The sequence below is a fragment of the Podarcis gaigeae genome (genome assembly GCF_964106915.1).
Source record: "Podarcis gaigeae genome assembly, chromosome: 11".
Taxonomy (NCBI): domain Eukaryota; kingdom Metazoa; phylum Chordata; class Lepidosauria; order Squamata; family Lacertidae; genus Podarcis; species Podarcis gaigeae.
The window spans coordinates 16,762,339-16,775,631 of record NC_139687.1 but is presented as its reverse complement, the minus strand read 5'-3'; the positions used below and the strand labels follow the sequence as shown (position 1 = coordinate 16,775,631).

At 38.6% G+C, this 13,293-nt stretch overlaps 1 protein-coding gene across 1 annotated transcript in view; it reads left to right on the top strand.

Annotated features, from left to right (window-relative positions):
• Positions 1-10,675, top strand: part of LOC310826960 (uncharacterized protein) — a 430,074-nt gene extending 419,399 nt beyond the window's left edge. Inside the window, exon 3 of the mRNA XM_083702449.1 lies at positions 10,236-10,675. Within this exon, the coding sequence (XP_083558575.1) occupies positions 10,236-10,323 (88 nt within the window). The 3' untranslated portion in view covers positions 10,324-10,675. The remainder of the gene's footprint in view (positions 1-10,235) is intronic.
• Positions 10,676-13,293: the final 2,618 nt, after the last annotated feature.

The following is a 13,293-nucleotide window of genomic DNA, read 5'->3' as shown; positions in this document are numbered from 1 at the left end:
AATATCTCTACCTCCCATCACGCTGAGTATATCTTTCTTTCATTAACGCTCTGCTGTTTTCTTGAGCCATGTCTTCCGTGTCTTTCAACTGTCCTCTCTGCGCTGAGGAGCATGGAGGGAGGTCCTGAACTCCATACAATGAATGAGACCTGCCATGCTAAGAGTAATTAGTTTATTGACGTCACTTTGGCTTTCAGATCACATTTAACTGAGCTGCTACTCCTTGAAACAGTAGGTCATTTGTAGCATATTATGCAAATGTAAAGACTAATCTTTTGCATAATACATAAGGACTTAGTTTTTCCATTAGCTAATTTATCGGTCTACACAGGAGCTATGAATGCCGATTTTTATTAAGCTCTTCATTAAGTCAAAATTGTAGCTGAAGTCATGTGTGCTACTTTTATATATGCTAGAAATATTATACCATCGGAGGACAGGGAGGGAGGGAAATTGTGTGTGTGAGAGAGAGGGGGGGGAGAGAGAGAGATATAGAAATACATATGTATCTGTTCTGAATGCAGTTCTCTATGTAGAAACAATCTTGATTGTTTCTGGCAGCTTACTCTTCTGGTCTAACTGGGATGGCCCCCACTATTTAAATTGTGTGGGTGTGCCCCCATCACATGATTGATTATGTGGGGTGGGGCTTACCTGCCCCCCCCCCCAAATATTTTATTCTGGTTGGCACCCCTGTGGCCAATAAACTACTTTTAAAATAATATTTTTACTGGTTTTCAATATAACAAACATCTTATAACAATAAACATTAAGAAATAAGAAATAAAAATTTGAGCAACTGTATCATTTTTCATAATATTTGTACATTCAACACAGTACCAAAATATGGGATTTCTCCAATCCCCCGACTTCTCTCTACCCCCTCCCTGGTTCCATTACTACATTGTTCAATTGTGCATGTCCAAATCATAAACAAACAAAAAAAAGTTTGACAAATTAAATTAATGGAATATGCAGAGAGGGCCAAACTAACGGGTAAACTCAGAATGTTATCAGGATGGTAACAAATATAAAAATGAATGGGAACCTTTTATTGCATATATGACAAAGCACAAGGCTTCTAAAAACACTTGCAATATTATCATAATAGATAAAAATAGATATGAACGTAGCCAATAAACTACTAACTCATTTAAATGTGTAATCTAGAAATACCCTAGGCCTATCTCTTTCAAGCATATTTTGACTGTTGCTATGCCCGGGCTCATATTGGTACCAGGGAAACAAAAACCACTTCACTGAATTTTGCAGGCCAGGTTCTCCTCTTACTAAAGACATAGTCCATCTTCCCTATTTACCGGGATTCCAAAATTATGCTTTCAATCAGAGGCAAACATTAAGCAGCCTGAAAACACAGCACCAGTTCTCCACTTGGTGAAGCCAGAATAAATCTTCTGAACAGAGCATTTCCCACTGTAAGATGCATTTTCAAGTAACTCGTTTTTATTTGCTGCAGAGCGCAGAGAAATCAAAGGCAAATATGTTTTCATTAAAATAAATTAATGTTTATTAAGATTTCTTGAGAACTGATTTCTTACTTTGCCGAAAGCACATCCTGCGTAACAGCTAGTATATATAATTTATATGTGGTGCTTAGTACAATATGTACATGTAAGTAACTGCATTCCTTAATAGAGCTCCGTATTATCTTCTATGGGATAAATGTAGTTAACAATGGGAGAGATCTACTAAATCAAAGCAGCCTTTGGTAACGGGTTGAAATCCACCAATAAACTGCATATGAGATTTTAATACTATGCGACATTCCTGCTCACATTGCAGTAAAATGGCATTTAACAGTTTTAACACTCAGAAACAACCACTGAGAAGGAACGGTGCAATTAATATTGAGAGCCGGTTTTAGAAACAAACAAACGAAAAACAAAGCACCGTTTTTACCTGGTGGTTGCAGTGCACGGTAACTTTGGTTCGAATTTTGGAATAGCAGTTTGCAAATAGGAGTGGTGCCATTTGCCAACCAACAACAACAAACCTATGGCTACGTGGAACATACTCAATAAACACACAAACCGTAACCGGCTGTACTTTTGAATAAATAAGGTATACTGTTCATTGTATCTATTTGTAGATTTCAACAGAAGTCTCATAACGTTCAATGAAAAAAGCAGAAGACCCAGTGGATCAGTTCATTCTCTAGTCAGTTCATGCATAAGGTCCATACATGTATAAGTATCTATTCCACCTGTCTGTTCAAAGAGTCCAATAGTCCACATGAAGGCTTGTTACAGTTCCACAGAATCCTTTCACAGAGTCTAAGACAAGGATTTCCGGAACATTAGCCTTGTTTCACCATCCTAGGCTTCATCAGTAGAACAGTAAGCTTACTGTAACCACTACTATGCTATAAGATCCACTATCCTGTAATAGTACATATGAGCCTGTTCTACTGATGAAGCCTAGGATGGCGAAACAAGGCTAATATTCCAGAAATCCTTGTCTTAGACTCTACTGGGCCTCTTCCCTGGGCCTTCTTCCCCCTACCCACCCCATGCATCGGAGTCTGCCATTCCAAAAATGAAAGTACCCAGAATCCTTTAGGAAATGAACATAGATGCATAAAACAAAGCAGGAGCAATTTCTGTTTCCTGATGCATGTGAGTCCCAAGGAGCAACCAATGGAGAAGGAAGGAAGCAGGCTTGACTGATTGTTTTCTTATTTCTCTGATGTCCAACAAGTGGTCCATTAAAAGTAATAACCACTCTTTACAAATGACAAAGAGATCATGTATGCATTAGGCAGATAAACAGTACATTGCTAGTAAAACTGATTGGACAAACAGTTCAGGGTTCTGGCCCTCTGCCCAACTTTACAAAAGAATGTTTATTAAATTATTAAAATTTATGGGTTGATAACACACTTATACAATTTATAGCAGCTGTAAAGTGTTTTTAAGTTTGGGAAACACAATAAAGTTGATTTAATAATCCCTTAATCTTATACTCAACTTCCCCTGGAATTTTCTTCAATGTCACCTCATAAATTACAATTTATACTACATTACAGAAACACTAAAATAAACACTACATGAGATTTCGTCAGATTCGTATATTTTGTTGAGTTAACCAGGAAGTGCAACGCATATCACAAATAGCCATTACATACTAAGCCCTGAGTGTCACATGCAAAAGGAAAAAATCCATCTGCCAATGATAACATGGAATTTTCTGCTCTCCTTTCACCAAGAACTCTCAACTAATGACTCTTCAAAGAGGCTGAGCAGGCAAGCTGTGTGTGTCTGTGGTAATTCAACTGTATAAAAAAAGGACTGAATCATACTCAAATGATAATTAAATAAAACTTGTTTTTTTTAAAGAAAAAAGAAAGGGTTTAAGACAGATCCTGCCATCCCTCTTTCTAACCTAGAACAATATCAAAAGCACCACCATTTTACAAAATATGCCTAAAGGTAAAGGTAAAGGGATCCCTGACCATTAGGTCCAGTCGTGACCGACTCTGGGGTTGCGGCACTCATCTCACTTTTTTGGCTGAGGGAGCCGGCGTATAGCTTCCGGGTCATATGGCCAGCATGACGAAGCCGCTTCTGGCAAACCAGAGCAGTGCACGGAAACACTGTTTACCTTCCCGCCAGAGTGGTACCTATTTATCTACTTGCACTTTGACATGCTTTCGAACTGCTAGGTTGGCAAGAGCAGGGACCGAGCAATGGGAGTTCACCCTGTCACGGGGATTCAAACCGCCGATCTTCTGACCGGTAAGTCCTAGGCTCTGTGGTTTAACCCACAGCGCCACCCGCGTCCCTCTACAAAATATGCCTACTGTCAATGAAATAGTGGCCTTTATTTACTTACTTACTTACTTACTTGACCCCACACTGGAGTCCTTCTGCAGAGAGGATCGATTAAAAAATACAAAGGGAGGAAGTATGCAGTGAGCAAAGTATGAAAGTGCATGTTCAGATTCCATTCTAAATGTTTCAAGAGTTCATTTTCCTAATGGAAGACAGCCAGAGTGGAATGTGCAACATAATGAAACCAAAAGAGTAATGCCAGAATGGAACTGGATAAATCTATTCCATGCTGCAGCAGGCCAAGGGTAGCCAACATGTGGTCCTACCATCAGTCCAGGCCAGCATGGCCAACAAACATGGATTATGGGGACTGTGGTTGAACAAGAGCTGGAGGACAGCAGATTAGCCAGCCCTGCTCTAAAAGGTAAAAAGATAAAGGACCCCTGGATGGTTAAGTCCAGTCAAAGGCGACTATGTGGTTGCGGCGCTCATCTCACTTTTCAGGCCCAGGGAGACGGCGTTTGTCCACAGACAGCTTTCAGGGTCATGAGGCCATGCTTCTGGCTAAACCGTTTCTGGCACAATGGAACACTGTGGCAGAAACCAGACTGCATGGAAACGCCGTTTACCTTCCCACCACAGTGGTACCTATCCATCTACTTGCACTGGTATGATTTTGAACTGCTAGGTTGGCAGGTGCTGGGACAGAGCAATGGGAGCTCACCCCATCGTGGGGATTTGAACCGCCGACCTTCCAATTGGCAAATCCAAGGGGCTCAGTTGTTTAGACTACAGCGCCACCCGCGTCCCCTGCTCTATGCTCCTTGCTGGAGCATACTACCTATAGTCTAAAGATTTACACATCAACAATTTAAAAATAAGAGCCAGTGTTGTTCAGGAGAAGGAGAACATATGAATTCAGGACTGTGTCATTCTGCAACGAAGGGAAAGAAGGCTGTTCTTGAGGGGACATCTCTGATCAGAGTTAGGTAGTCCATGCCTATTGTAGTCTACAAGGCAATTTTGTTAAAATACTTAATAACATAGTATATAGTATATAGTATATAGTATATAGTATATAGTATATAGTATATAGTATATAGTATAGTATATTTACTTTGGGGGCAATAAAATAATCGGATTGCTCACTGCAAATGAAGTGCTTAGTCACCAGGGAAAAGTTATACCTTACTTTACATAATGAATTTCAGGAATTGGCCAGAATTCTCCATAGCTGCCTTTGGGGAAACCTATAAACATATGGCCCTTGAGATTGGGAGAAATGGCCACCCCCGACCCCCACCCCATACGCTCACTTCTTGTTTCTCTCTTCAAATTTGTAGTTTCAATGGCACTGGTTGGTGGTATAAGCACTAAACTTAATCATTACCATACAAATGAGACTTTCCAGGTCTTGCCCTGTGTAAGCAACAGTTTATACTCAGCCCGGATGGTATAAATCAAGTTCATTGGACATAAATATCCCTGACTGCACAGTCCGCAACAACCTAGGAACCTATCAGCGTTCAGGTAATGCTTTCATTTTCATTTTCTTTTCTTTTTTTCATTTAGAAATGTTCCAGGTTTTTATTATCCGTATTAAGGACAGATGTGTTTTGTTAGCATTACAGTTAACATTTTTCAAATTTATTGCTGACATTTTATATACTATGCCCCAAGGTTCTTCCTAAGACTGAAATAAACAGACTGTCTCCTTTAAGAGGAATCTGAGAATTAAATGTATTCCAGAGGTATAACGTGTGTGTTTTTTAATTGAGCAAACAAGAACATTTGGGTTTTTTTACTGTAGTTCAAATCCTTCTCAAATCTTTTTTTTTAATGCTTTCCATGTACTCATTAGAAATTTTTATTGATTTCTAGGCAGTATCTTGCATTAATTTGGACTCTGCTGCAACCACTATGGGTAAAACAAACATCTGGAAATTTTTCAGTGTGTGATAGACTTCACAGACTCCATAGGAACCTTTTACACCACAGTAATCCTTTTAATGTAATTATTGAGGATATAACTTTTCAATAAAATGTGCAACAGGACTTTCTCACCACCATTAATTTGTTTTTTTGCATTTTCTGCAGTTTTGTTGTCTGTACAATCCCCAAAGCAAGCTATCATCTACATAATTAACTTTTTGCTTTCCCCCCAAGATAGTGAATGAACTCATGTTCTGGGGAGAGATAAAATTATTTTTGTAGACTTCAAAGCAGCTCTGAGTGAATATAGCATTTGGCAGGACAAAATCATTTTATCCAACACTGTAATATAAAACCCATCATTTTATCCAACACTGTACATCGCCACTGAATTAAAAAAAATTCAAAGCAGAGTCGGATGTAGGAATGAGGAAGAAATTTGGTTCAGTTTGCATTTTAATGTAAAACTACTTGATTTGCATTTACCAGAAAAACATGTGAACTGAAACAAAAGCTATCAAAAATGCGCTTTTCTGAATTTTGCTGTGCAGTTTTCCAACTATCTATACAATATAGGGTTACTATTAAACTGATACAGTGCAATTGCAACTCACACGAGGGTCCTGTTCCATAGGACCCAAAATCACACATGGCCAAAAACTGGTGGCTGGCTGGCAGGAGGAGGAACTCCCATACAGAGGACCTCCCTGTACCTCTGCTGCCTTCCATCACTTCTCCATGCACAGCCATGGCATTGAGAGGGCCAAAGCAAATTGCCTTCCCTCCTTTCTTCAGCAAGGAAGGGAGAGTGGAGAGTGACAACCAGCTCTCCTTGGGTGTGAGATGGGTAGGGAAACAATGGAACCAGACAGCGGAAAAGGAAATCCAATTCCCTCAACTGTGGAAGGGAAGGGAGAGGGAGAGAGGCAGGCAGAAGCTCCATTTCAGCCCTTTTCTTCCATTGGTGGACCAAAACATTACTTCTGTGTGTCTGTGTCAGCGGTTTAGTCATGCTGGCCACATGACCCAGAAAACTATCTGTGGACAAACGCCGACACCCTCGGCCTAAAAGTGAGAAGAGCACCACAACCCCATAGTAACCTTTGACTGGACTTAACCATACAGGGGTCCTTTACCTTTTTACCCTGTGAAAAACACAATATTTTTTGGTTTCTTCAAATTCCTGGGCAATGCCGAACATTCTGTGCTAGTATTTAATAAATGCTTTCCATGTTTTCTCAAATAAAGCCCTTATCTCTTCCCACACTTAGTTTTTGTGTTAATTCCTCTAAAAGACCACCTTGCCAAACTTTTTTGATTCCACGGGTCAATATTTACATTCTGAAGTGTTTTTCAATTTTGAGCTACACCAGCTTGTGCAGCTCAACAGCTGACTCAACAGCTCTTTATGATTAAGGTCAACATTTCTATCCAGAAACAAGTTTAACAACACCAGTGTCAGAGATGGATTTATCCATTGGCCAGGAAACAGGCAGACAGGATGCACATCAAGGAATTCAAGCCTTTGAGTTCTCACAATTAGTAGAACTCTTTGCTGCTATATTTTTCACCATCTTGCTCTTGTCAACATGTGGAAAGGGTTGGAAGCTTTTGTTGAACCAGCTTTCCAGGCAGCTCAGAGGTGCTGTTGGCATGTTCCACATCAAATAAACATCCGAAGTCCAGAGCCAAGATTTCTCCTGGAACTTCCCAACGGGTTAAGAGAAACAGACCTTGCTTTTTAAGACAATGCACTAATCCTTACTATGAAGAGCAAGGAGGAGGAAACTTATCTTTATATTTTTGCTGTGTAATTTATTGCTGTTAAGATGGACCTTCAGCTCTGGAAGAGAAAGAGAGGGAGGGGGAAAAATCAATATTAATCCACTCATACTTGTAATGGAAGGATGTGGTCACATAAAGTATGGCTTGAGAGTGCCGGGCCAAAGCCCGAGCCCAAAGACAGATTCTTGTACGTTTGCGATGGAAACAACAGACCATAACATTGTATTTGATATGGAAAAATCAATCACACCATTACAAGCTAGACTCCGTTCCACTCGGAGACAAGAATATAAAGTACTTCAAGCAGTTGTTAAACAGAAGCGGTTTCATGATTATTTAATCAATTTAGAGGTCAAAGCAATTAAAATATCACCTGTCAATACTTCCTCTAAGATTTGTTTGTTCTGGCAATGAATGTTTTTGTGGTATCTCTATGTTCTTGATTTAAACGGTGATGCCATACAGTATGGTTTTCCAACTGGAAATAACATAAGGTTTTCACACTGTAGGCTAAGCAATGAAGTGACACAAACCATCCCAGAAAGGGTGGTTGAGGGGGTACATCAGATGGATATTCTCCACAGCCTCGTCCTCTGAAACAGCACTCCACACTATTATTTTCCTAAGACCGTTGATGCTTATATTTTAAAAATATTTATTACATGTTTATACTGCCCTTCATCTGAAGATGAACCACAGGGCGGTTCACCGTGCACAAATACAAAATGAAAACACAAAATTGGACATTGTGGCTTATGAGCGCTGTAATGCTTTGTGAATTTTATAATATGACTTTTATTGGGATTATGCTGTTTAACCTATTTTTTTAAGTTGTTTTCTTAATAGTGCTTCACAGAAGGCGGTTGTTTCACAGATGATTTGTCAGTTATTTTATATGATTTATGTTGTAGTTGTGATGTTCTGCTATGTTATCATTTATGGTATCTAAGCCTCTTGGTGACTCATGTGAGAGAAGAGCAGAGTAGAAATATAATTCAAATAAATAAAATACATAAGAAAAGAAAACAGGCCAATAACCTACCTGCCACAGAAACATTTAAAAGGCCATAAAATGTTAATCAGCCAGTGAAAGATTGAGGTACTTTATTTTATAAATAACACATTTGGTGCCATCACAGCAGCAAAACCAGTGGTTGGCTTGGGCAGGTAAGATCATCCTCCATTTTACTTTAATTCAGAGGTAAGGAAATTGTGACCCTCCTGGTTTTGCTGGACTAGAACTCCTATCATGGCTGACCAAAGACATCTGGAGGGCTACAGATTGAGAATCTTTTGAGGAGGAGCGGTGTTAAATGGCAAAATGAATTTGCCAACTGCGCCGTGCCTTAATTTGATGCCTCATCCATATAGTTATCTGAAAATTTTCCATGAAGAGTAGCTGCAACATGAGGAAGATTTTTTTGTAAAAAAATAGATTATTAGTTCATACATGGTGGCACAAGAGAAGTGGGCAAATGAAATTCTTCAACCACACTCTTAGTTTCTAACTTCTTTTTGCTTCTTCTTTGAGATGATTACATAGATCTTTGTGAGATGCTTCCATGATGCATCTAACAGAGACTTAGCATTCCCTGTTTTGTTTGTTACGCTGTTTTGGCCAAGCCATGTCATTGTCTACCTACCTGACATTATATATGGTGTCAGATGTGGGAAGATAAAGACATATCTGAGCCCAAGAGGGTTTAGAGGCACCTCTGATCAGCTGATCACCCACACTTACAAAAGCTACATGTACTGTGCTTTGCAAGCAACAATTAGCTGATTGTCCATGTGGGCAAAAGCAGGCCGCCTAAGATCATTATGATGTCAGGTGATTGATAGATGGGCATTCCCACCCACCTGTCAAACTTGGCCAATGGGTGGATGGGGAAAATAAGGATATGGCCTGCCAGTCAGATCCAGTTCTCTGCCCCTACATTAGAGCCAACCTCTTTCTGTATATAGATTGCTCTGGTAAATGGTCACGACAAGTGTTTATTTTCAGACTTCTAAACACATGAATCAAATTAGGGTTAAGAACTCCTATGAAAAGGACAAGAGAAAAAAATAATCACTTCTAAAAAGCTATTTCTTAAGAAGGATTCGTAGTTAAGATGGTTATTTAGATCAAGAATGAAATCAAGTTTGACATGAAAAAATCAAAACAATTTTTTTAATTAAAACCATTTCAGATCTGCTAAAATTGTATTTTGTTTAAAATCTGTACAATGCCAACAATAATTAAGAAGAAAAACTATATATTTCACCCAACATGTCTGTAGCAAGAACAAAAGCACTAACCAAGGTTTTCCTTTACATGGGTTTCCAACCAGCTATCAGAATAATAGACTTAAGTATTTGCTTGCTGTACAGATTAATTCTTTATACATTTGCTTCCTAGCAGATAATACGCAGCATAATTCTATGCATGTTGACTTAGAAGCCAGTCCCACTGTCTTCAATAGGCCTTATGCACAGGTGATGTGAATAGATTCACAGCTTTGAAAATCTTTTATCCACAGGATATTATTTTGCAAAACTAATGTCAAGAGTGCATGCTATGCAGAATGTCTTCCTTAAACAGGACATTGTATTTCTATGACTTTTACAAAGACCTAGCCAAACAGTTAGAGGCTAGTAAAATATCATCCTGAAGAGGAAACAGTGGATAGTATTTAATTTGTGTGTGTCCCCCCGCCCCTTCATCTTCTTTTCTTCTTATTCCAGCGCTCACTTGATACTCCTCCAAATTAATCAGTTCTGGGAAATGCGACCACAATGGCAGACCTCACTATGCGGAATGTTTTACAACTAAGCTGTTCCTTTCTAGCCATGAGTTGCCACCGTGACCGAACAACTGATGGCCAGCACTGTTTTTGTCAGATTTGGACAAGTGAATCAATAAAAAGACACAGCGAAGGCTCAATGTGAACAGACACCACTAATACGACTAGCCTTTTGGGACCCGCAGGAGTGTGGAACTGCTTTTCCATGTTAATTTCTCTCCAGCACTCTTGGGGTTATCATCACCTTTGGCCCCTGTTAATTAAAAATTGTCTCTCGTTAAAGCTCCTTGGCAGACATTTTCCTCATGTCGGCCCATTTTGCTGGCTGCTGGGAGAGGAAATGAGAAAAGAGAAGGGCCTGAGATTGTTGTAAAGGAAACATTGCCCAAATCCTATGTTGTCGTCCACTGTTACTGTGAATGTAAAGCACAGTTTCTTTTTCTTATTATAATTTACTGACAGAGTACGTGTAGAATAAACATGTTATTGTTGTTCTAATGCATGTTATTGTTGTTCTAATAAAAGATACAACATTTTTGAGTTTCCTGAAGAAATTTTTCACTCAAAATGCTCAAGCATTCTAGCTCCTTAATTGGATATTATATCAGATAGATAAATAGATAGATGATAGATAGATAGATGATAGATATAGATAGATGATAGATAGATAGATGATAGATAGATAGATAGATAGATAGATAGATAGATAGATAGATAGATGATAGATAGATAGATAGATAGATAGATGATAGATGATAGATAGATATAGATAGATATAGATAGAAAGACAAACACATACACACACCAATCACAGTTAGATTTTTTGGAGTGAATGGACCACTGGGGTATTTTATATAATAATAATAATAATAATAATAATAATAATAATAATAATAATAATAATAATAATAATAATAATTTATTATTTATACCCCGCCCATCTGGCTGAGTTTCCCCAGCCACTCTGGGAGGCTCCCAATCAAATGTTAAAAACAGTACAGCATTTTGTTAATATAGATTCGTTTTACTATCTATATCTTCACTATCCAAAGTCAGGTTTGAATGGGAATGTATAGCTCAAAACTTTGCTCATTATTTTGTGACATTTTCGTTAGGCCTAATGAAGATCCTGTCCTACGGTAGATTTTAAATTTAGCTAGTTTCTGTTGTCTTGTCCCCCTTTTAATCTGGATTTCCTTTTTCCCATTAGGCAGGCTGTGCTGAAGGTAATTAGATTTCTCCTGTTGACATCTCTTTGTTGGCAATGCCTGCCTTGTCTCCTAGCTACAGTTCGCATTGATTCTCCTTGACATGAGGTTTATTGTCACAGTACCCCTAAATCTCAGTGAGCCTCTTTTCCCATCCATAAGTGGACACATCTGTGGATACCTTTTGTCTTCAGTCTTATAATTCTGACTATTACTTTTCACACCAGGCAGCTGTTTAATTTGTTAATGGAAGCTGAATCCATACATCACACTGGCAATATGGTTGACGCTAAAGTGCAAACTGCATAGACATAACCCGAGACAGCCGGTTGTTTTATTGTGAAATGCATTGGACCAGTTTGACAGGATCTGAGAATCTCTCTTTTCAGGACGTTTTTACCCACACTGTTAAAAATATGTCCTCCAATTTTGGTGGGAGAGGGTTTTTGAAATCATCATCATCATCATCATCTGATGCAGTTAATATGGCTTGGAGCAATCTGATAAAGAAGAGCACTCAGTAATGGACAGCATGTTGGGGGCTGACCTCCCAAAAGATCAGTCCCTACTGCTTACTAGGTAAAAAAGGTAAACGACCCCTGGATGGTTAAGTCCAGTCAAAGGCGACTATGAGGTGCGGCGCTCATCTGTAGATCACCAATGGCATGAAAAACTGAAATGACCTTTCAAATTTCCACCGTGGGATATGTTTTGAGTGTCTTAAGCTCAGCTATAATGTAGCATCATTTTACACACTGCAAAGCTGCTATTATTATTATTATTATTATTATTATTATTATTATTATTATTATTTCATGATATACTTCACCTTTCGACATATTGGCCTTTAGAAATATTTCACACACACAGAGAGAGATAGAAAACCCTTTAATAAACTTCAGATTAATCATTATTCACTTCTAGGAAAGGAGAGTCTCCAGCACAATGTTTCTTTCTAAAATGGAGTTTCTGAATGATTTATATCACTGAATAGACGTGGAAAATATGTAGAACTATACACATGTAAATATCCACATGGGTTTTACAGGAAAGAGGTGCTGACAGGAATCTGGTAGTTTTCTGAAAACCCACGTGTCTTTCCATTAGGCAATTCTACAGAGAGAGAAAAATGTAAAGTCAGAGCCATCTGTAATTGGCTGGGATCTTGAGCCTCCATCTTCATGCCATCCTTAATATATTTCAGTTGAAGGAGACAGAAACTTAGTAATGAATATTTCAGCGTGGAAATCTTTTTCAGTTACAATACAAGAAAGGTTTCAGCATGGGCAATTGGAGAGAATTAAGCACCAGTCCCTCTTCAATATCATTGAACATTATCTATTCAGCAATTTCTGCCTTCCGATTATGAACTTGTCCAACCACATTGTTGTTGGTAGAATTTAATCAGATGGAATGCACTTCTATTTTAGACAGGAGTTTTCTGTATTTTTAGTGTGTGTGTGTGTGTGTGTGTGTGTGTGTGTACACATTGCCTCAAGGAATGAACAGATGTGATAGATAAGAGGTGAAAAATACTTCTTTATTTGATGCTCATATATGCCACAGTCATGACTTATGGAAAACAGACTTTGGCATGATATCTAATTCCAGTATTTTGCCCCCACATCCAAAAGAAGACTGATAAGACAAAACTGGAAGAAAGATTATATTGATTAAAATTTAACAAATTTAACTAACAACAACAACAACAACAAAACCTTTTATTGGGGGGTACTCAAGGATATGGAGTACTGACACTTCTCTCCCCCCCCCCAATACATTTAACGTGTG